This window comes from Brugia malayi (genome assembly GCF_000002995.4).
Source record: "Brugia malayi strain FR3 genome assembly, contig: Bm_v4_Chr1_scaffold_001, whole genome shotgun sequence".
Classification (NCBI taxonomy): Eukaryota; Metazoa; Nematoda; class Chromadorea; order Rhabditida; family Onchocercidae; genus Brugia; species Brugia malayi.
In genome coordinates, this window is record NW_025062475.1 from 5,589,299 (window position 1) to 5,614,837 (window position 25,539).

Consider the following 25,539-nt stretch of genomic DNA (forward strand, 5'->3'; position numbering starts at 1 on the left):
ATAAGTAAACGTTGTAAATGTTTGAAGAAAAAAAACAAAAAATCCTTAAGAATTTTTGAGATATGGGTTGTTTCGAATACGGCAAAGCAGATGGCCAGTATTTTGCTGAAAAGTTTCAGACACAAATTTGAGTTATTTCTAAATTTATTCTTTCATCGCTTTATTGATAATTTCTTTATCTGATTATTGTATTAATTATGGATCATTTTGGAAATAAATTCAAGAAAATTTCGAAGTAACGTAAGGAATATCATATTTATAATAAAAGTTAGGTGTAAAGACATTAGTTATAGTTATATCAAATTTTCCGATTGTCCATATTGAGATAATCTGATATTTCTTAGAGATTTTTTTCTTCTCAAGCTTTATTTCTATAACTTTTATACTTTATTTCTATATCGTATATAATTTACTTATTCCCAATTCACGAAATCATAAAGCTAGCATATAACCATGAATAATCATAATCTTACAACAAACAATCATAATTACATATTCTCATTCATAAAACATATGACACATGCCATTTAAAAACAAAATTAACCGAAAACAAACAATAAGAAATTAGAGTAAATCATAGTCGAAAATCTTCAACACATCATCGCGATAGAATTATGATGAATTATGATAATGAGAAAATATCATGATAAAATCATTGTAAATCACTGCAATAATGCATCACTGATGATTTCCTTTTATTTTTTCTTGAGATTCAGAATTTTTTTGTTACCTCAAATTTAGAAAGCATTTTTTTTTTTCATTAGAATTTTGTTTTTCTAAGGATTTTTAACAAAATTCATTGCTATAAATAATTGCATAAATATTCCTTTTGACGATGTTATGACAAGCAAATTATTTATTCATCGAAATTTTTCTCCTAATCGATACATCGCATCACAACAAGGTGCTTAATAATTAATTTCCGATAACACTGTGCTTAAACAGCCTATAAAATTATAGTGTTAGGCATTAAAAATGATAAATGGTTGATAATAAGATTTATGCTGAAATTTTGATTGAATGGAGGCCAAGTTTAGATGGTGAAAATTAAAAATTTGTCTAATTTTATTATGAAGATTGTGGAATATGCAAATTTCTCATTTTGTAGCAAAACGAAATGTAGATATTACTTTTATAATTTCATTCTTTATGATGTTGAAACATGGAATGAACTAATTTACAAAATTTTATGAATATAATTTTGTAATTGTCACCTGATAATATTTCAATTTTCTCAGTTTTTTTTTTTTTTTTTTTTTTTCACACTTCATCGATCAATGGTAATTTTATTGAAGTAATATATATTTTTTGGAGCAAAGACAACTTCGCCAGGATGAATAATAATAGTGTACTAATTCAATAATACTTCATTATGTTCTTATATGCCATCTTCAGAAATGAATTCATCGATTTGATTGTTTGTTAAAAGATATTCCCAATCAATATCTTTCGTTCTGAAATATACTTTGCTACATATGATCCCAGAAAAAAAAGAAGAAAAAAGATCTTTTTTGTGTTACAGTAGTCATTTAAAGGTAATTGTTCAATTATTATATGTGGTAATTATAATTATGAATTTCCCAGAATAAGCTTTATAGTTTCTCAGAATGAGCTTAGATGATATTTGGTGTTTAGATTCATTTCATAATTATGAATTTCCCAGAATAAGCTTTATAGTTTCTCAGAATGAGCTTAGATGATATTTGGTGTTTAGATTCATTTCATAGATCAGATTGTCGAGCTCATCTGTAAATACAGTACAAATTGGAATACATAATGAAAATTTTACATATTCAATTTGTCGACATTACTTGCTGTGCAATAAGATTCCGTTTTATAATGGCATGGCTTATGGCATACAATATAACAATCTATAAAGATAAAGAGTGGAATAGTTAACTGAACAAAATTAGAGATTATTTGATCAAAATTTTTTGAGGTGAAATTGAATACAACAAAATTAGTGTTAAAAATTTGGTTTTAATTAAGTTAACTGAAAGCTGAGTTGAACAGAATCAAAAATTAAAACAAATGTATAAAATATTTCCGATATTTTATTAACAAATTTTGCTGATAAATAAATGAAAGTCGTAATATTAAGATCAAAAGCTTGTCATTTATAAAAAAAAATAATTAGGCAATTTACAAGTGTCATTTTTTTTTTTGTTATTGTTATGAGCAGAACAATCGAAAGTGAAAAAATATTTGTAAAGAGATAATTTAAACTGATAAAATCTTTTCTTTTCCTAACAAAAAAGTGAAATGAATTTTTTAACTTAATTAAATTAATGAACAAAATAATTTTTCCATCAAATGTTCTAATTTAATTGAATCAATTACTGTGGTTTTTCTCATCTTTCCTCATCAAATCTTTAATGTGTAAATATAAAACTATCTTTCACCTCGACACTGATAAGCTTGTTTGGTAAAATTGCTTCGTCCAATTCGTTGATGGCATACATTGCAAGTCGTACCACTATAACAGAATGTTAAAGCATATAAACTGAGAACGGAAAAAGAAAAGAGAAAATACGGAAGTTATTACTATTATCATTCATCAGATATTGACCTTCGACTTTTTACGGCAACAAATGTATGATCGTTGTGAACATGCAATTTTTTCCCTTGCCTTAGAAGTTTTGTCGCTCCTGGCTCGTCTAATACTGCATGTGGTATCAGATAATATCTAAATTTATAATAATTTTTTAATTAACTGATACAACTTATATTGTCTATAGCTCCCAACCTGTTTTTACAACTTGTTTTACAACAAAATAAATTTGATATCTTAAATGATAAAATATAAACAACCGTTTTTGACCATTTTCATGCGTTTCAAGGAGTAAAGTACTATGCTGATAAAGGCTTTTGATAGAATGTTCCGATTTATCACAAGATGATCCCAAATCATGTCGACTGCCTGACTTTTCTGCAACTCATTTGGAATTATTTGAAACATTTCAAGTTTATTATAGGTTTGTGTCATAGTTTATTAAAATTATGCCAAATTTTAAAATGATAAATATTTAAATAAAAAAAAGGAATGTCACGACATATTTCTTAAAACCGTTACCGAAGTTAATTTTTCATGAAAATTTGCCTGAAAATCGTGTCCTTGATATATCTCGAGAAGGTGGTAATGATACAGTTTCTTCCATATCACCGCCCCCAGGTTCACAACTTTTAGCGCGTCGTTTAGAACGTCGACGGCCACTTAGACGGTCACGTAATTCGTTAAAGAATGAACGATCACGTTTTCGAACTGTCTTCTCTTCATTGTGCGTTTTTACTTGGTCTGAACATTTTAAGACAATATTAGAAATTCTTTAATAATAAATTTTGATATCAATTTATTTCGAATACCAATTATTTGACGGAAAAGTTTTACCATTTCTTATTGAAAAAAGATTATCTCATCAAGCCAATTCTAGAAAATTATTAATAAAATTTATTAACGCTAAAATTTATTAACATTATTATACTAATCATTACCATGCTTTTATAATAGAATTACAAATACAATGCAAGTATTTTCTCCATTATTACAATAATAAATTAGAACTGCACTATTTATTATAAAACAAAGTGATAACAAGGAGATCTCAGAATTTTGTTCATCCATAGCAGTTGATAGTATTTAAAACAGTTTATAATAAATAATCTAGTAATAATTAATAGCAATAATAATAGTAATAAGTAATAACAATAATAGTAACAAATAACAATAAATAAATAGTAATTAAAAATTAATAACTAATGCCTAGTAAGTACTATCTAGTAACTGATAATTAACAAATAAAAACAATAATTAATAATAATAGTAATAATAAATAATTTGATACGGTTACCTCTAGATTGTCTCATTTCATTAATTTCTTTAGTTTGAGACACTTCTTCTGCTTCAGTCTTTATCAGTGCTTCTGCTTCTTGTTCATCATATCTGCAAAACTGTTCATTAATTAAATGCTTGATTTTAATGTGATAGTTTGGAATTGGAATCTATACAAGATCCTTTTCAATATTGCAACCTTGATTATCACTACTGAATTGCCAGTTCAAAATGTTTACCTGTGATAAGGATAGTTATCGGTGTCAATAATATGACGATCTTTAGTTCCGGTGATAAAATGTTGAATGTTAGTAGTGCTACTACCAGGTATCACATGTTGCTGCATTCCAACGGTTGTTGCATTACTAGCCTAAAAATTCTTTCTAAAATTTTGGTAAAACAAAATTATATGCTATACTTGAAACATAGCATGAACACAAAGTACCTGTGATAATAGTATGAAGCATCAAATGACAGTGTTGACAGTCTTACCTGTTGATAACCTTGCCGTTCGTTCAATCCAGATGATTGCTGTTGAACCGTGATATCGTATGAGTGTTGTTGTTGTTGCATATCACTAACATCGATTCGTTGCTCATACAATGAATCATAAGCCTACAGAAAAAGCTATGTGAAAATCCAGAAAGTTGAATAATCCCACAAATAATTTGATGAACCAATCACAGTGATTCATCTTTTATCATTTTGTCCTTTTAAGAATTTTCTCGACTTAATGTATCTCATTTATATCATATCAAACTTTTCGACTTCTTAATTTAAAAGTTCGAATTTTTAATTCCTTTTATCTTATATACTGAGAAATAAACTTCAACATTATATCACATACTTATTTTAGCAGAATTTCTTGAATTTTTAATCTGGAAATTGTTTTTATTGGTGTTGTAAACATACCATAGGTGTTGTTGATGTTTGTTGTGCTGTCGTAATTCCTGACACTAGAGGTTGAGTCTTGTCGTTTAATGATTGCTTTAAAAAAAACTTAATTATTTAATCTCCTCTCTCGACTCTCTCTGTTCACTTTAATTATCCTTTCCAGAACGTCAGCCACATTTTATTCGATTTGAATAAGTTTCAATATTATAAATTGGTTAAATCTAAATGATATAAATATTAATTAGTTTAGATATTGAACATTACAAAATAGTGACAAATAATGGAATACTTATTATTCAAACATCTTTTCTAGGTTGATGCTTATATTTTTTTAATTATTTGAACAGTAAGGTGTTGCATTGTTACCTGTGAGACATTTTTCACGGTGACAGTTGTTGTATTCGTTGTTGTCATATCATGATTATCATACGCTCCAAAACTATCTGTTAAATTAAAATACTTTGTCAAGTTTTTTACTTCATTTTTTTCTGACACACTTCAGAAAATTTTATTAATCAACAAAAATATTATCCAAAAGCAGTGATTATCATAATATCATCCGTAATGCTTTAACTATCATAATAATTGTCATTTTTAATTATTTAATTAACTAATTGTCCTAATGATTTTTACAATAAATATTAATAAGAAAACAAATTTCTTTATGAAAAAAGTTTTAAAAAAAATAGAAGCATATATAATTAAAAAAAATCACCGCGTGGATCATATACTGGCCTTGTCGTACTGCTGTTTACTATTTCGTGAAATTGATTAGCACTATTTCGAATGATAGTTTGATCCAAATTTTTACCTATCGAATTTCCCATTGGATCATAGTAGAAATCGAACTGTAATGAAAAACATTGTTCTAACAAAGTGAGTTAAATTATATGATAATTAATGAAAAGACAACAGTAATGCATAATAGCAAAAATAATTGATTAATAAATCAATTTGATTTATATATAATTATTTGTTTTAATTAACAACTACGAAGTATGCGATAACTAATTTTACCTGTACGGTTAAATTACCCGTAATTATGTCATTTCTATACGGTCGCCCTTGCAGTTTTAATGTATGCAAAATATTAGCGCTAGAATGTCGCACTTCATCCAAGCTAACAATTGCAAGCCCTAAGAATCGATGATTTTCATGCTCCTTTTGTCCAGAATATCCAACATACTCAGTTGGAGCATTAAAAGAAGTATCGCTGCTACTACCTTCGTATATTTCAAATAGAATCTCCTCGGATGCTGGTGTCAAATCACTGAAAAATATTAGTTTTCCTCTTTTTTTTTTGATTATTTAAATTTAGATTGAATATTTTTGATAGATGAAATTAAATAGAAAAATAAATACTCTGATTGATTAGATAGAAAATGGTATCATTCAAATACTTTTTTTTTTTTCTAAATTTTTTTTTTATCATTCAAATACTTTTTTTTTTTCTAAATTTTTTTTTTTTCTAAATAGAAAACCAAACAGAGTGATTGAGATGAAAACAAAGTGTAACTCATACAAATCGAATGATTCTTCCCAATATGGGCTAATATTAAGTCCATATTTTGTTTGAAATTTTTGCGCTGGTTCATCCATTTCCAACACAACATATGGTTGATTTATTGCTTTAAAAAAATTCCCTATTAATTATTTGCATATTATAGAAACAAATTCATTTTTTTAATCATTAAAGATCGCTTTTTTTGTCAAAATGCTAAGAAAAGTTAAAATTAAAGAACAAAAAAAGAATAAGAGTATTATTTGAACAAAAACGAGTAATTTTTTTCCTTAAAAACTTTTTCGCTAACTTAAAAATTAAAAAAAAGTTTTTCAGCAATATTTAAAAAAATTTTAAATAACTTTACTGATTAATTTATATATATATATACTTTTAAGCATTTTTTTTTCCTGAAATATCAATTATTTTGTTTTTAATAGATTAAACTCTATCTAAAATAGGAATAAGTAATCGAATTAGAATAAATTCGGCTTTATCTTAATGCAATAAATGAAAAAAACCTACTGCGATCACCGCCGAGTCGTTGTGCTCGAATAACATTGACACGCATTTTATTTAATACTGTTTGTGGCTTAGTCGTATGATTTGTTAACGGTAATTGAAAAAATAATGTAAAAGTTAATTCAAAATTATAAAATATTACATTAACGGAAAAGCATTTAAAATTATAAAATTTAACGCTACGAAAGTTTTTTGTATATTACTTACTCAAATTGTGTGGCAGTAATTTACCGCCTATGTGATGTCTGAGTATTTAAAATTTGTATTCTTTTTTTTGTTTTTTAATTTCTAGAAAATTTGAGAATATAGTAGTTAAACAAATAATTAGAGAAAATAATAGTTTCGTTTATTTAACAAATTATTAAATATGGAATTACGTCCCAAATTTTCCATAAATTATATTTCATAATTTATAGTGATTATATTCAGGATTACATTTAAGACGACTGCATAATATAATATTGATTTTATTTGGAACTACTTGTGTAATATCTTATACAATATTTTATATTGATTGAACTATTTAAACATATACCACTGTGGACTGATTAATTCGTTTCATCATTTCATGTGTTGGTACTGTAGGCAGATTATCGGTTCTATCAAATGTCTCTGACCCCCCAATATTTGTTGTCATAGCACGCCGAATTATTGGGAATACATTACTGGTTGCCATTCTACCGCACTGTCCACCGGGTTCCGTTAATGATACATTAGTAACAGCAGAAAGAAGACATTTACGGATCATTTCATCCACCATCGTATTCGAAACCGTTCCGGTCTGTAATATTAGGTAAACAAAATATACTGAAAACTAAAAAACACATATAGTTATTCCTGAATACTGTAAAAATACGCGAATAAAAAAAAGTACCGGTGCAGGATCCCTATTTACCAGTTCTATGTCTAATTCAGGTCTTCCACAAAAGCATGCCATCATGTAAATTTGATTCGCAATGCATGCCAAGTGTAATTCTATCTGAAATGAATTTTGGAAATATACAATGTTAAAACGTGTTTAAATATCACAAAATTTATTTATTTATTCATTTAATTCACTTTTTTAAGAATAAAGTGGAAATTTTTATCACCAACCTCGCCGTGCAAGTCGATAATCTTTGCATCAAAATTGGTAACTAATAATCGATCGCCCGTTCGCTGCGAACTCATCAGTTTGAGGTTTATTTCCGGTATACTAATTTTACCTTTCATAATCTGTAAGATAAATTATATGTGATAAACATAACTAATAAATAACTAATTATATACAATTACTAACTGAACCTACAAGATGATCATTCGGTGACTGTTGTAAGCGAATATCAGTGACACGTGGCGCTTTTGTAACATTCCTATTATCACTGAAACCTTCGAATAATACTTCAAATTTTCCCTGAAATTATAAATCATATACTATAATTAATAATTATGAATAATACATTTTGTTGACTACTACTAGTTTATATAAATATTTAAGATTGGTATATTGTCATGATAGTAGGAAGTGGCAATAATAATCGAAGTATAATAATTAAAAGAAAAGAAGAATTAAACTTATTTATTACAGGTATAGAAATTTTTTTAGCAGCTTCGTTCATAGCTATTATCCAAGCTTGCAATGTATCCGGTACACGGTGCATATTATTGAATAACCATCCGATAATATCATTTAACCAATCTATTGAATACTGATCATTAATCCATTTGCTGCAAATTTTGACGCAAATTATAAAATTTATAATTCAGTTGTGTCCAAAAGTTAATCCATTTAATTATTATTGTTTCACTACCAAATGTAATATCAAATGATAATAAATATGACATGATGGATAGATCGAAAATTAGCACCTACAATGTAAACAAGTAATATTTAAGTCAAGTATTATTTTTGCTCTAAATCAAATATGAGAAATATTATCATATATGTATTTCAAATAAAAATAATATTAATAATAACAGTAATCTCGTTGTTGATTTTTCGCACCTGGAAGTAGCACGGGACTTGATAGTAGTATCATTTATCCCAGTAGTTACTGTCGTCTGAGACGTACCTACTTTAGCAAGCATAAAATAGCACAATATGCCCACGATAAGCCAAGACATAATTAACCATGTTAATCCATCCATGATTTTTTTTTTTTTATTTTTTGTGATTTCACTTCAATTAATCTTCCTGAAACAATTCATTTATTGATAATAAGCATGAATATAATTGTGTCCGAATACCAAATATACTTTAAACTACAATTTATTCTTCCATTACTACTACTGCTATTATTATGATTACGATTACTATTATTACGATTGCCGCCATTATTGCCCCAACTTTAGAGATAATACTAATAAAAGCTAACAATTATGTTATTATGTTAATCATAATGCGTATCGCTTTTTTTCATATATCAGTTTACGATTGGTTCTTCGTGTTTTCATTCATTGCAAATTTTGCAAATTATAAAAATTGGTCAACGGCTTGGGAGTATGTATTGATAAACTAATTAAACAATAATAGTGACAAGTCATAAAGATAACAATAAAATAGTAAACAACAAACTGAAGCAATGAAACGATTGTATTATTTTAGTTACATGATGAATAACTGTCTTAGTTCTCATTTAGTTAATTTCGTCAGAATATTGCATATTGTTTATTATTTCAACAAGCTTTATAATCAAAACTGGCATTATGATCACTACGAGCAAACATGCTATCTAAATCATTTATTAAAATTTTACTTTAAACATCTTACAATGTCAATAAATTTAAATCCTCCTTATGTGCAATAAAGATCCTCGTTAAACTAATAATAAATTTCATCTTTTTAATGCATATATATCGATTACGAAATTTAAATCCTCTCCAATTACACAAAAAATACTTATTAAACTAGTATCATTTTTTCCATATTTCAAATTTTATTTTGATATTTCTAGGAAAAATATTTAAAAAATTTAAAATATTTTAAGCATGTGTATATAAAAATATAATAAAGCATATACTTCATCAACAATGATGATGACGATAATAATAATTAGTAATAATAATGTGATATTATTGATTATTATCATTATTATAGGAATAAATATGTACTATAACAGATAAGCAAATTATCATATAATTAATTACTAGGAATTACATTTGAAAGAATACTATGACTAATTCGAAGCAGAGGAAAAATTATTGTAATCAGTAAACGAATAATTGAAAACGAAATCTCTCAAATGAAAAGTTGTAATTCGTTTAAAAATTTTTAGAGAGAATAGCGACGAGAATTCTTGTTGATGTATAATGTAATTCAAAACTTCGCTAAGAAGTGCATTTAAGAACAGACACACAACTACACACACAAACGTAACGTATATATGCACAGACCGAAAGAATATTCCGTTAACTGCACCAAATAGACATACGGAATAAATTTTGGTAGTACTTAACAAAAAAGAAAGGAAAAAGCGTTAAATTCATTGACATATAACATGACGTAAGAATGGAATGATTAAGCGCTAAAAACGTGAAAGAGTATGTAACCTGAAATGAATGCTTACAACATTTTTATCTATCTATTCAATTAGATTCATCCATTAAATGATTCACCTTTACTTCATCTTCCTCTTCTTCTTCCCACTCTTTCTCCTCCTTCTATTCCTTTTTCTCCTCATCCTACTTCTTTCTTTCCCCTTTTTCTTTTTTTTAGCTTTTTTCTCATATACTTCTCTCCCTCTTCCTCACTCTCTTTTATTTTTTTCTTTTTACTTTTTCTTTTTTTTACATACGTTTAGTAATTCTGAAAATAAAAAAAAAAAACGATGAAGAGAAGAAAGGAAGTGATTTGGCTTTTTTTGCCGCTTCTCTTTGAAAGACATAGTTAACACTGAAAATTTTAACACTAATCGTTCATCCATTTGCAAAATTTTCTGATCGACCACAGCAACATATAAAAGTTTAAAATTCATGGAATAAATTTTATTACTTCCACACCTTTTTTTCTCTTCCTTCTTCCTCTCTCTCTTCCCCTCCTTACCTTTTTTCTCTTTCCCTATCCCCTTTCTGTTTCATTTTATGTTTAAAATTTTTAAGAAAATATTTTTGGAAAATCTTTTATTGCTTACATTTTTTGATAGCATTATAAACAAAACATTATTTTTCTTTTTATTTTATTTATTTTTTTTTCTTTTTTTTTTTTTTTTTGTTGCAGCTTGAGACGAATTTCTCATTTATGTAACCTAATTATTTTTAAAGAATTGATCCAAATTTAACTTATAAATTTTTAAATCTAGATGCATATAACACAAATTGTCATGTGACAGGTAATCAAGTATGTGTCGTTATCATCAATCATCATTTATCATCTTCGTCGTCATTATAATCATCATCATCATCAATCATATCATTATCATTCATAGGCATCTTTTCAAAATCACAAAATTTCAACACTACCCTATATTTTACATCCATTATTTTAAATGAACAATTCATTTCTCCCTTTCTCTTTCTCTCTCTCTTCACTTTTTCTCCTTCAATTATTTCTGCACTTCTGCACTTTTTTCAGAATAAACTAGTATTGCTAGCTTCATTACTTCTGTATCACATAAATAGCAAAGCTGTAATAGTATTATTACAATATATTTAGTGAAATATTATGCTTATATTTTTTTCCTTATTTTTTTAAAAATTTACAAATTTTTAAATCTAAATTTTTTGAAAATTTTTGAATTGGTTCAAAAATTATTTATATATATATTTCCTTCTTTTCTAACAAAATTTTAACATTACTGGAAATCATGTTAAAAGAATCATTAATCTTATCTTGTGATATCATAATGATAGTCAAACAGAAATTGCAGGAGTAGGAATCGGCTAGAGATTGACATTTTTCAAATTCATGAAACATTTGCGCAGAATGATGAACAAACACGCACACATGTACACAGGCAGACCTATGCACAAGCACATATACAAATGCATATATAAGCCTTAAAGTGACCTTAAACCTCTATCATTAATTGTAAAAAATTTAGTTCAATGAAAGATATAATGGACCACAAAAATTTACTATCATTAAATTCTATCATTTAATTTAATGTCCCAAAACAGAAAAAAGGGAGCATTGCCTATGATAGCAATGGTTTCATTGATTTATATCATTTTCAAATTTATTAACATATATCACATTTAATTCTTTCTAGTGGAAAGAAAAAAAGAACTTTAATTGAAACTTAAACAAAGTGAAAAATGAAAAGATAATGGAACAAAATTTAATAAGAAATAGGAAATGAACTAAATCAGTTCCTTTTTTTCATTTTTTTAAACAAGATAACATCAACAGAATATTTTAGTTAGTGAAGTTTAATGATTTTCGTTTATTACAACAAAAGTAGCCGGAAAAAAAAGAGAAATGATTAAGATAAAATTTTTTTAACTAAAAGAAGTTTATATTGTCAAGATTAAAGTGAGATAAATTTAGATGCAGGATTAATTATTTGAAACTTTGAATAAATAAATCAATATATGTTTTTGAAAAATTGCACACCAGTAAATAAATTTTTTTCGAAAAGAGTTTATTAAAATTCAAAACTAATTAAAATATCATCAATTAAATATATTTGAGTGTATGAAAATGATTTACCATGATATTATTGAGGAATAATTTGTTGATAAACGTCAGATTGCATCGAATTAAAACTGTGTTAAAAGTTGTTAACAAACCTTGCCGAAATATATTATTATTTGCTAAGCTTTTTCAACCATTATGTAGACAGTGCACATAGTTTATTACTGAAAATGAGTTTAAATGATACAATTGATAGAAATTTTGTAGTAGAAATTCGAATGCACGAATTTAAATATCACAAATTTAAATTATGAGTTGAATCGCTAGCGAGAAAGAAGTAACAAAAAATTATTGCAAATAAATGAGAACGATAGCGATAAATGTTAAGGAATTTAAATTAGCTGTAAAGTATTTACGTTATTGCATAAATATATCTCAAATATTTGTAATCAGATATTTTATTATAGCAATAAATTAAGAAATTTGAAGGTATTATGCTGTGATAAATTTTTAACATTCGCTAGATATACTATTTACATATTTTGGCATCAAATGGAACCATATGATTGAAGCATTCCATATATCAATTACAATATATTTGTGTGGGAAAAAAATATCATAAGTTTTTATTTATTAACAATAAGATAATAAGATGGCAGTTAAGTAAGCATTTTAACAAAAATTTAACTAATTTTGACAACATACAAAGAAACCACGCTATTTTGACATCAAGCACATGATTGAACCATTGTAGCAAGATGGATCTAATTAATTAGATTTGACAAACTTCACCAAGAAATGTAGCTTTCATGCTATTACAATACTCAGTCATATCATTTCAAATAAAAAAACAAAAAACAAACGATTCGACTGCAGTATTTTTAACAAGATCAATTAAATTAATTAATTTGCTAGGCTTTTCACTTTAGATGTTATCATTACAATAAGATAATGCGATGGTAGTTGTGTAAGCATTTCAACACAAATTAAATTTAATTAATTTTCCAAACTTTTGATGATAGAAATGATATGATCGAGTCAAATATGACATGTAATATTCAATGTATTCGATATATGGAAACGATGTGATTGACTCTGCTGTATAATAACCAACGATACCAAGATGACATGGATCAGTTCCGAACAAATTTTAAATTGGGTAATGTTGAAAAAATAATCATAAATTAATGCTAAAATTGTTAAAATAATTCGTTGTTTTGTTCATTATTTCATCAGTTACTTACTGTGATTACATATGGTAAATTCTTTGGTATATATTGAAGGTTAGAAGAAAATGTCATATTGACACTTAAATTATTAGCGCTAATAGTTTAATCGATTTATCTAATCAATAAATAATAAAAATGTTAGGAAAAGATAGGGAGAAATATAGAACCGGAAGTTATAAATAACAAAAGGTTAATGGTAAGAAATATTACATCCTTGTAATTAGAATTTAAAAAAAAAAAAAAGATTTGTGAAAAAAAAACGACAAAAAATTGGTGGAAAGCCTGAGGAAAAAAGAAACGGTGAAACGGAATAAGAATAAAAGATAAAAGTGCAATCATCAATAAAAATTATACTAGATTTTGGTTTTTCGAAACTTTTTAATAGTAGTGGTAAACCAGTAATGGCATAAAATAGTAGCCGCAATAGTATAGAAAGTTTGAAATTTGCAGCACTATCTTACAGGACTAACAATAATTGCTTTTACGATAACAAATTAACAGATTTGTATTTATAAAGTAGAAACATATGTCGTATGAATTCATATATCGAAAATGAAAATTAATCGCAATATTGTGATACATTATTCAGTGTCATGCATTCCGTCATACAATTGGATATAATATTTTCCTGAAAAAAATTCATATAATTAATTAGACAATAATAATTCGATCGAATGAAACTTAATTTAGCTAATTTAAAGTCATAATATCTTTTTGACTTATTTCTTATAACTCATTCGCTTCCCAATTGTCATATTCTCAAAATTCTCAATTGTTTATGACTATTTTGATTTTCGTATAAACGAAGTTTATCAAACACCGAAATTTACATATCTGGGTATTCAAGCATTCAAATAACAATCAATATTCCGTTATCTATAAAAAGATTAAAAGAGTGGGACGAACAATTTGCATTGTGGATACGGCGAGATGATGTTCGGCCTTCTTTTATGTGCTAGTAGAAGTGCGTGGGTGGAGAAGCATAGCATTGGAGAAAAGTTGAGTGTTACTTTACAGCACTTTTTTGCATACATACATTCCTATCTTTCTTCTCTTTTTTAAAATCTTATTTGCTTTAGTGTTTATTTGTTCATTGATTCGAGTGTAAGTACTTTGTTCTTTGTTTATTTACTAAATTTATCTATTCAAGTAATTGCTTAATTTGTTTACTGATTTTATTTCTTCCTTCGTTTTTACTCTAAACACATTTTTCATTACTTTATCGCATTCCATATAATAAATTCTTCATCCTTTTAACCTTATAGCTTGTGTTCTTACAATGTTGAATGACCGTAATTGACATAAAAGATCAAGGAGCATTGTGTTATTTAAACAATATAACATGTAAGGTTGTTCAGAAACCAAATAAAAATTTACGAATTCAAGAAAAGAAAAATTAATATAACTTAACTGATAGTTTCTTGCTTGCGAAACAGTACTTTTAAATTGTGCAAACTACTGCTATCCTCGTTTTGACTGTGATGAATTATTATAAGAATTAAATTTCAATTTCTTTGTTAGAAGGGAATGATGACGTTGTTAATGAAGTCATTACGCATTCATGAATCAACTGTTATTAATTTCAAAGTGAACTGAAATATATCATCGGAAGTACTGAAGGTTAATTTGAAATGCATTACATGTTAATTTATTTATCAAGCACTGGCATCACAATCATCTGAGAAGCAAAAACAAAAACGCCAACGATTTGAACAAAAGAAGCTGAGTGAAAAAGAAGGAAGATTAGAAACAGCTGAAGTATTAACAATACCGGGTTCATTACAAACAGTACTGGAAAATTTACCTTTGGTATATAATGTCGATGATAAGAATTTGCAACAAGTTACTGTCAGTGGTAATTTCTTTTTTATTTCTTTTAGTAGTTAAATTTTCTAATTAGGTAATCTGGTTAAGATCTTTCTCTTTCTTAATTTAATTGAATTTTTATTTGCATTCTCTTTCAAGATAATATTAAGACGGATAAAATTTTTTTGTGCAAAGAAATCTTGATCGTCAGAACAAATTTTTTTTTTTATTTTCATTTGTTTTTTGTTTTAATTTTAATTAGTTTGTTTATTTCTTCTATACTTAATACTAAACATTACTTTTTTTTGTCACTTGACTTTACTTATTTTCGTACTCATTTCATTTATAGAATATCATTTTTGTTACTAGACGATCTCAGTTTTTTTTTTTTTTTTTTTTGTTTTTCATTTGCTTTTCCATTTTTTTATTTTTTGTTTGTAGTCTCTTATCAACTTCATTTGTTTGTTCTATTTGCTTTTATTATTAAATATCATTCCCATCATTACATAGTTGAAATTTTTATTCTACGTTTGTTTTCTCTTCTACTGTGTAATTTTAATTTTTAATTTTAGCTCTAGTTTTGTTGTTTGTTTCTTTTTTGTTCAATTTCGTCTAGCCTATGGTGGTTGTTTGCATTCTATTGACGTTTTTTTGACGATATGTGTCCCTCTTTATGTTTCATTAGCGATGTTTTTTTTTCGTTTTTTTTCTTGTTTTTTTCAGTTGAGTTATAAATATTTGAATTATATTTAATGTTTTTTTTTTCTCTCTCAGGAGCAAAAAATTATATGCAGAATTGAAATAGAAGAAAATAGCGGTATGTAAGGCAAATGTTAAAATAGCACTAACTCCAGTAGTTTTGAGAATTTCTCGACGAAATGTTTTGCTCTAATACTTCTCCGTTTTATCTGTCAGTCATTTCAAAATTTCATTTGGAAGCAGAAATAGTTATAATTTTTTTTCACCTTTTAATCGTTTTTTTTTTTAGTACTTGATTTCATACATGTTTTGAACTGAAATGGGTTAACCGACAATAAGGAATCAAAAAGAATTAGAAGATATATAAAAATAGTGTAGTAAATTTTTCTATAATAATATATATTTAATTCAGTGCATTCCTTTTTTATTCCTAATCGTATCGTCACAATTTCATCTTCTCTCATACATTGCACTTACGAATGATTGCTTGTTTTAACTGCTAAACTGCACTTTTATCATATAATTCGATGCAATTTACGTAACTAAATACCGGAATTAAGTGCTTGAATAAATGCATTAAAAAAAACATTTAATCACTGATGAGAGTAAATTATAGATTATCTTATTTTAATTCTCAGAACTGTCAGTTTTAACATTTGGTAACGTAAAACTCTAAAATTTCCAATCAAATATCAAAATTTCTCTATTCAAAGCTTATAGCGAGCTCGAAAAGTTGAAAATTAATAAACTAATTGATGCGCTAATTGTTATTTCAAAGTTTCTGCTCAATTATTTCAAGATTTCTTCTTTTCCCTTTTTCTTCCATTTTTTTTCTCTTTTTTTTTTTTCAGCTGGAAATAACGACAAGAATGAAAAGTTATCGTTCAAACGAGGTCATCATCGCCGTTCCTCCTATGAATCGGCACAGATCCAATTAACACATCATCCTCGACGCTTAAATTTCCATCACAATATCCATTGGATAAATAAGAAGTCCTTAACTACGCATGATACTTTCCTGAAGTGATTATTTCGCTTGCCATATCTCAGCAAACTTGTTTTCAATGTTATCGGCCAAGTTTTATGCCCATTCATCCCCATTTATTATTATTATTATTATTATTATTATTATTATTATTATTATTATTATTTATTAATTATTATTATTATTAATTATTGAATTTTATTAATAATAATTATTTGACATTATTGAAAGCAACTATGGTAATGCAAATTTCTTCCTTCATATTTTGTTTACAATAACAGAGATCGAAAAAAAAATATCTAGTCTTTTTGCGCTACTCCCATTCTCTATCCTTCAAACAGGTTATTTAATATGAATCCAAAGGCAACGAGTCTCTTTTTCAGTATCATTCTATGGTTTCCTTACACTTATTGACTTACTTTTCTCATCATTCTGTACTATTTAGCCCTTAAATGAAATTCAATTTTTAAATGTTTAATTCCAAGTTTTTTATGCTTTTTATTCATGTCTGAAATAAGTATGATTATTACTCAGTATTTCTGTGGAAATTTCATGCAATCACTTATTTTCATTAATTGCTTATAGATTGCAATCACAGGTGTCATCAGAAATGAGGAAGTCACCGTCATCATTTTTCCACTCCAGTCATTTATCATGCTCAATTTCTTTCGAAAATGATTATGATGTAGAAGGATCTGATAATTCCTCACTTACTAGCTCAATGAATGTTGCAACTACTACTGGTGCTATGACAACTGTTACTTCAACTGTTACTAGAACTGGAACAGCTCATGCTTCTGAAGTCGGTAAATATATCATCGAATAGTATGCATAGTGTTATCTTTAATTTATATGGTTAAATTTTTTTATGTATTTTAAATTCCAAAGCTTTCGTATTTTAAGAAATTGCAAGTTTTAGATCTTCATTTACAGTATTAAAAATTCCATTTTCACTTAGCTTTACTTTCATATGGTGTCAGTAAAAGTTAGGTAGTGTTGAAGTAGATTCAAATGGCTATGAATTTATCGAATGAATCTCTGATGATATAATGCTAGAAACTGAACTGTAATAATTTCTTCATATAAGCGAGTGGATTGACTGAAATAATAAGGACTTAGTTCGGAATTTGTATTTAAATCTTATTACACTACTTTCAGTGAAAGAGATTTGAATTGCAGAGATACTGATGTTGATAGTACAAATTCTGTGATAAACATTTTTCAGCATAACTTGGCAAACTTCTTAAGTGGTTTACAGGTGGATCTTTGAGTTTGAAACGGAGTTCACTAGACCTTCGTAATGAATTATTATCCGGAATTATACGTGATAATGATGATAATAGCGTTGATAATGAAGACAGAAACAGTGATGACAGTACTAGTTTCGGTAATGTGGATAGTATGGTTGACAATAGTATGCAGAAGCGAGGTAACAAGGGTGGGCGAAATGCGTTGTCACTATTGTCTAATACCTTCACAAGGTCTGTCCTTTATACATATGGATTGATTATGAAGGGCGCATTAAAAGAACCTTGAGAATAGGTGGAAATTACAATGCAGATTTAATCTATATGTATGTATTATATATTTTTTTTTTTGGCAAATTGTATATCATAATTATGGGCCACATTTGAATTCATTTGATTTGAGTTATGGTCTTTTGTTGTCTTCAGATTAACATTTTTAGAAAATTGTTTTCTCGTAGTAAACAACACGAGCATCAGCGTACAAGTTCTTGGCGAATTTTTGGAAGTAAGAAATGGAAAAATATTGGGGGAAATCATGCAATTTTTACAACTGGTGCGTCCTGCAGTTCTGCAACTGATGATATATGCTGTTCTACCACCGGTTTGATTCTGGAAGATAGGCCAAGGTTCTATTAGATATTGACTTAAATTACTTCACTGATTGTTTTTATTGAGTTTGTTTTTCTAATTTACACGAAGATTGCGATTGGACATCCAGTTGAGGAGTCATTAATAAATGGCTGCATAAATATATGTATGTTTTTAAGCAGAGATCAATTGTCAGATGCCAAATTGTTCATCGTAGTCTCTGGCCTGAATGAGTTTCTTACGAATTAAAAATGCTATATCTGGAAAAAATTAATGTCCGAATGAAATATATAAACTTATCAATATGTTGGGACAAATTATATTCCGAATTTCACTTTTATTGTAGTACTCTGCCAGCAAAATCAATAGCAGAACAACGGCGTCATGAAGCGCAGTATCTGGCACTTATCGAAGCTACTAAACGTCAGGAAGCTAAACGTGCACGTCAACGACAACAGTTATTAGAAATGAAGCGAAAAGAAGAAGATAAAGCTGCTGCGGCGGCTGAGGTGTGGTGCAGCCGAATTTTGCCTAATTGGGAAAATATGTATGTTTTTTTTCTTTTTTAAATGCTTTACGCAAAGTAAGCCTTGGTATTGGGAAAGCTCATTTATTCCTTTGAAGGTGCATTTTGGATTTACTTTAGAACTTTGAGTTCTTTTTTGAGATTGCTTGTTTTAGATCCATGCCATTTGCTCAGACATGAATAAAATTCAAGTCATTAAAAATGATTCAAATATAATAAATGATAATTCACTTGCTATGACTTAAATCCTAAATCTCGGTGCTTAAGATTTAAATTTGAATTTTTTTTTTGACGGAAAATGATAATTCATCCCCTTTTTTATTCGAGCTGGGAAAACCTATTGATATGAATAAATGACAGTTGGACATTATCTTCATATATATATGAAATATTCAGTTTACCAAAAATATGTCTTATTCTTCAATTGCCTTGTATAAACAAACAAAACAAAAAAAAAAAAAAAAAAAAAGACTTTAGTTGTATTCAGGTCGTTTTGTTCTGCTTAATTAGTTTACTAGTTTGTTCCAATGCACTAATGTTTAAAGTTCTGGGAATTCTTGGTTACATTATTTTAGTTTCAGAAAATAAATGTCTCATTTGTTTTCAGGAAAGACAGTAAACGTTGTCGTGAATTGTGGTGGCGTGGCATACCACCAAAGGTGCGTGGTCATGTCTGGTCTCTAGCTATTGGGAATGAGTTAAATTTAACACCAGGTTACATTTCTGATGTTGCACTCATATGCTATTTTTAACGCGGCTATCAGGATTGCTAGCCAATTGCTATCAGCTATTAGGTCATTAGTTAATTCGACTCTATCTTCTGTTGAATCATTAATTTTATAGAATTATACGAAATTTGTGTTACTCGAGCAAGGCATCATGCTTTTGCTACAACTATGACAGAGCAATATGGTGCTAATGGTTCCTCAGTTATTGATTTTGCAGATATTGACCAGCGTTTTATTCCACCAGCTTTTCCAAAAGGTTATTCTAGATGTTCTTGAATCCAATTTTAAATCTTATTAATTTGCAAAAGATGTTCAGTAATTGATTTTTCCAGCAGGCAGTGACATGAAAAGGCCGATTGGACGTGAAGGTACGCTGGAGCTGATTCATCTCGATGTTTCTCGAACATTCCCACATTTGGGTTTCTTCCAGAAGGTTCGTTTTTCTTTTTCTTTTTATTTACAAAGTATAATAATATAATATGTCATACTGGAAAAGATTAAAAAGTAATTTATCCAGTTCTCTGATCTCTTTGGATTTAGTTTTTTCTTATTTCTTTATGTGATTTTTCTTATCTGTACATAATACAGCTGCAGTTGCAACTATCATAATCATATGAACACAAAAATACTTTCAAGGTACAATACTACAGTGCTAGGTTTTAGAATTGATACATTGTTTAATGGATGATATTCATTTTGTAGGGTGGTCCGTATGAAGAATTGCTTTTGGATTTGTTAAGTGCCTATGTATGCTATCGCCCAGATATCGGTTACGTACAGTCGATGTGCTTTCTTGGTGCTATGCTTCTTCTCCAAATACATCAACCGTATCAGTCATTTCAGGCATTTGCCAATTTACTTAATCGACCCCTGATGGTACTTTTGTTTTTTACAAATTCTTTAAGTTCTTTAAAATACAGATTATCTGACATGTTTATGCTGTGTCCTATATGACTAAATTGTATCTGTCCTGTGCTGACGGTTACAAATCACTGGTTGTTTTAAAAAGACGTTCGTTTGTTTACGATGAAAATCTTCCAAAAATTTCGTTTTATTGAAAGAAATTTTTTCAAGTTATCATTTTTTGGACTTCGCCAACATCAGATGACAGTTTACTTCATTGCGTATGACCGATACTTTGAGCAGGAATTACCCAAACTGCATCATCACTTCGATGTATTGGATGTTCGTCCTGATATGTACCTAATTGAATGGTAAATTCATGTTTTTCCTAGTACACTTAATTATTGTTTAACCTTTGCTATATTTTGAATGATTTGTCTAATTTTCTTACTATCGATAAGATTTTTTTAGTTAATATTAATTTGGAAGACGGATTATTGATCACCAACTTTTTTCAGGGTGTATACACTTTATGCAAAATCATTACCATTTGATGTTTGCTGTCGAGTTTGGGATGTATTATTACGGGATGGTGAACAATTCATCTTTAATACAGCACTCGGTTAACTTTTTTTTTCGGCTTGACATTTATTTTGTGATAGGACATTAAGTTTTTTTTACATACTTAAAATTCATTTCTTCCTTCGTTGCTATACAAAGCTGTACTGCCATGATTGCTTTATATATTTTAATTACTAACTCTTGGGAACTTTATTTTCTTGTCATAGGAATTGAGATTTAGCAGTTGATAAGACTGACCAATGCGCAAATTTTTTGAAATTCTCGAATTTATAACAAATCAATTATGCTTTGATGATAATGCAGGTATCATGCATTTGTATGAGTCCGAGCTGGAAAATATGAATGATTTTGATGCTATAATCCATTTCCTTACTCATTTGCCGGAATCAATGAATGTAAATCAGCTATTCGATGCCATTGAACCTTTTATGAAATTTCCCTCTTCTTTTGGTACAACTTCGGAACATGGAAACGGAAAAAAGCGCTCTTTTCAGCAGGTATAATGATTGTGATAGATCATAACAATTCTGTATTAACAGTAGTTTTAACCATATATCTGTTTAAAGTCTTAATTCGTGGATTTTTTCTGAGCATCAGTTCGCTTCATTAACTAATTTTTTATATGGGTGAGGAACCATGAAGTTAAAAGTTATATATATAATTCAAACTACTGAGGAGGTTTTTCTTTTAATTTGGAAAAGTTGAACCAATTTTAATACATTTATTTGCAGATTCATTCGGATGTCAGTGAACGTATAGCTCAAGGAGCTGTAGTGACCGATGGTAGCAGGAAGTCTGATTTGTTTTCTCCAATAAACACATTGCATCAAAGTATAGACACGTCTAACCGTAAGCTATGTGCTCTGCTTTTTCAGTCTTACCAGTCCAACTAGTTAACTATTCCTGTAGTATCGACTTTTTCTCGTTTTATTTCTGCTCAGTGTTTCACTGATTTTAGTTCATAAACGAATAAATATTGGTGTTTTTTTTTTTTTTTTTTGAGTACTATAACTGCAAATTTTGGATTGACTGAATTAAAATCTAAACGATTATTACTTGCAAACAACAAGGAATAATTAACTGAGAACATTATTATCATTTGTTCATATTATAGTTTGCAGGAGAAGGATCACGCAAATCTATCGTGACAAATGGCTTAGCTAAAACCTCATATAATGTTGGCGAACAGCGAACAACAACTCTTGGTTTAAATGTATGCAACATGAAAATGAGCAAAAGCTTGAGCGAATTCTTGGGTAATTGATTTCTCTTTTTTCTTTCAGTTTTCAAGTTTATTACCTTTCTATTTTATTTTTTATTCATTGTGCGTTTTGCTTCTCCATTACCACTTTATTTCATTTTAATTTATTGTTTTGAAATTTTAGAAATTTTTCATCTTTCAGTATTTTGCAATATATTAAAAAAATAAAATGCAGGACTTGAATATATTTCATATGAAGTCATGTTCTTATTACTTGTTGTCTTCAACGTTTTTATTGCCGTTATTTCATCTCTCTTTATATCTTTATTATTTTAAATTTTTTGTCTTATCTATAATGAGGAATGGTATAATTTAAGATGTTAAGATTTATTTCATTGTTTGTTGTGTTATAATTTACGTTATAATGCTGGGAGCTACTAATAGTCACCCATGTAAAATACATTAATTTCATGCTCAAAAGATGGAATTTGTGAAATCCAAGTTAACTTTTGAAGGAATTTCAATTTTTGGTTTGAAATTTAAATGTAAGCTTTAAGCTGCACACACATTGTTTATTTATGTATAAGAAGAAAAGATCTGTTGCAGATGATTTGCTACGAGATGTATCTACAAGAGAGAGCGATACATATGCTGATGTTTTTCCGAAGAATAGAGCACCTACTGCTGTTTAAATTGTTCAGAAACTTGATGATTATTAATATATGATTTTTTTGGGAGCATCCTGAATCTTCCTAAATCCTGAATGATTTTTTTTTGCGAATAGTTTTTGGGAATTTTCTGGAAGAAAAGTGTATAATAAATCAAAAAGAATAATCCATCAGGCTTAAAAATCGATTCATTGGAAGCCTAGCCAATTATCAATCTGATGCCCAAAGCGAGAGTGAGAGAACGAAGCAAGCAATGAAGTGTATTTCGTTCCCTTGTTCAGTCATTACTAAGGGAGTTATGTGTGAGTGTTGTATATTACTCTAATTGAACCATATCATTTCAATAATTTTATAAATTATTAATTGATAGTTTTCTTACGTTGTTCCTTTTTTTATAATGATAGGTATTGTTTTAAAAATTTCCAATAATATGTTATGTTTTTGTATTGATTGGTGCTGGTCTTGAGAGATAATATGATCACTTTTTTTATCAAATTTTCATTTCTATACTAAACGAACTTTATAATAGTTGTGATAAGTTTGCCTATTACTGCTGAAAGTTAACTGTTAATCATTATTGTTATCTAGTAGATAATTATTGATTGATAATGACGATTAAAATATATTCGAATTCTTTTTACGATACATAATGAAATGATACCAATAAAGGAATACCACAGATACGATGCAATTTTTTGCTACATCTTTGTAAATATTATATGGTGTTATACAGAACAATCGTTTAGAACAAACCTTATTTTTTTGCAATAAATTATGTGTAAGTTAAGTAAACTGAAATATTATATTCAAAATAAAGCTGTCTAAAGTCTTCATGTCAATTAGTTTAATCTTTTCTTTTAAACCTCATTTGTCCAATATTCTCATCACAACATTGAAGAAGAGATAATTTTAGTTTTGTTGTCACTTCCTTTTTTCCTAGAGAAATATATTTGATGAGTTAGTTACTATGAAGCATTAAGCTAATATCCCATGTTTTGCTAATAATTTTAATGTGAGTTCAATTGAGTGTTACTTGTCCTTTTTGCTCATTATTATAAAATAGATGAAATTTGGCTGAATTGGAAACAGAATTAAAATATGAAAATATAAAAGTAAAATTTCTGAAAAAAAACATTTTACCTTTTAATTTTAAATTTGGGTTTTGCTTTTTTAAAAAGTGCGTATAATTCAGCAATATTGGTCGAACTTTGTCTAAGTCAATATTAAAAAAACGAAGTACTGAATATTTATATGTGAATATTTAAGAGAAGGAAAATCATTAAGCTTTTTTTAATAGATTGTCGTCTTATATTAGCTATATTTAGCTCTAGTAACTTCATCTATATTTCATTATTTTCAACTAATATCACTTCATTTTTTTTCTTTCTAAAATTGTTTTGCCAACACAATTATTGAAAGCATTCATTCCGTTGTTTATTATAAATGTAGTATATTATTTAATGTTTTTCATAATTTTCTTAGTGATTTTTTTTCAAAGGTTAATAGTTTTATATTCCACGTTTGCATGTTTTATCATGCCATTCGTAACTGTCCCATGTTTTTATCACTATTTATAGTTATATGGCCTTTGTAAGTACATATTCTGTGTTTTTATGTTTAGTCTGCAATACATCCTTACTGCTTTCAGCAATTACGATTTACCCGAGAATATTGCCCGTGAACAGCAAAAGAATTTGTATAAACTAGCAATTTCTATTCTAAATTTAAGCTAAATTAAAAAATTTTAAGTATTTGTTAAATCCACAGAAAAAATTCGGAAACTTTTTAAAAAGTACTTCAAAGAAGAAATCAGTTTATTTCAGTAAAATAATTTTTTTAATCAAACATTCACTCGTATACTCGTAAGTTGAAATAGGTGTTCAAGTATTTATCAAAGTAAACTTGCTTTTTTACTAACATTTATGTGTAGCAGAGATATAGAAATTAATGCAGTATAATAATTCGCACAGTTTATGCTTAAACATTCTGAAACATTTATAGATAAGGAAATTATAGATGAATTTTTCTTCTTAAAACAAAAAATGGATATCATTGGACAAGTGCCGTCATATATCAAATTGAAATAGAAGCAATTGCGCTTCTTGTAAATCGCCATCGTTATCAGTGAAAAATTAAGAAC

General features: G+C 27.9%; 3 protein-coding genes across 5 annotated transcripts; 1 reads left to right on the forward strand and 2 right to left on the reverse strand.

Moving 5' to 3' along the window:
• Positions 1–1,378: 1,378 nt before the first annotated feature.
• Bm5355 (C2 domain containing protein) lies at positions 1,379–6,795 on the reverse strand (the record flags this gene model as incomplete). Its single annotated transcript, XM_043076647.1, has 15 exons — positions 1,379–1,454; positions 1,790–1,871; positions 2,403–2,476; positions 2,570–2,686; positions 2,812–2,929; positions 3,101–3,295; positions 3,849–3,940; positions 4,069–4,199; positions 4,322–4,444; positions 4,742–4,816; positions 5,090–5,166; positions 5,439–5,571; positions 5,741–5,993; positions 6,246–6,351; positions 6,750–6,795. The coding sequence occupies 15 exons, from the start codon at positions 6,793–6,795 to the stop codon at positions 1,379–1,381; spliced, it is 1,698 nt and encodes a 565-aa protein (XP_042932581.1).
• A 474-nt stretch (positions 6,796–7,269) lies between these two features.
• Bm18132 (Uncharacterized protein) lies at positions 7,270–8,813 on the reverse strand (the record flags this gene model as incomplete). The annotated part of the gene is made up of 6 exons (XM_001894913.2): positions 7,270–7,527; positions 7,621–7,725; positions 7,842–7,961; positions 8,035–8,139; positions 8,312–8,453; positions 8,731–8,813. The coding sequence occupies 6 exons, from the start codon at positions 8,811–8,813 to the stop codon at positions 7,270–7,272; spliced, it is 813 nt and encodes a 270-aa protein (XP_001894948.2).
• A 5,643-nt stretch (positions 8,814–14,456) lies between these two features.
• On the forward strand, positions 14,457–23,423 carry Bma-tbc-12 (the record flags this gene model as incomplete). Of its 3 annotated transcripts, XM_043076648.1 has the most annotated exons (17): positions 14,457–14,490; positions 15,187–15,381; positions 16,883–17,054; positions 17,602–17,822; positions 18,275–18,497; positions 18,704–18,889; positions 19,198–19,398; positions 19,985–20,091; positions 20,221–20,361; positions 20,438–20,538; positions 20,808–20,981; positions 21,180–21,319; positions 21,467–21,570; positions 21,834–22,027; positions 22,262–22,379; positions 22,652–22,786; positions 23,338–23,423. In XM_043076648.1, 17 exons carry the CDS (start codon positions 14,457–14,459, stop codon positions 23,421–23,423), a joined length of 2,532 nt encoding a protein of 843 aa, XP_042932582.1. The 3 variants fall into 3 exon arrangements, with proteins under 3 accessions (XP_042932582.1, XP_042932583.1, XP_042932584.1); XM_043076649.1 differs by lacking the exons at positions 14,457–14,490; positions 15,187–15,381; positions 16,883–17,054 and having other exon boundaries at positions 17,627–17,822; XM_043076650.1 differs by lacking the exons at positions 14,457–14,490; positions 15,187–15,381; positions 16,883–17,054 and having other exon boundaries at positions 17,627–17,822; positions 20,441–20,538.
• Positions 23,424–25,539: the final 2,116 nt, after the last annotated feature.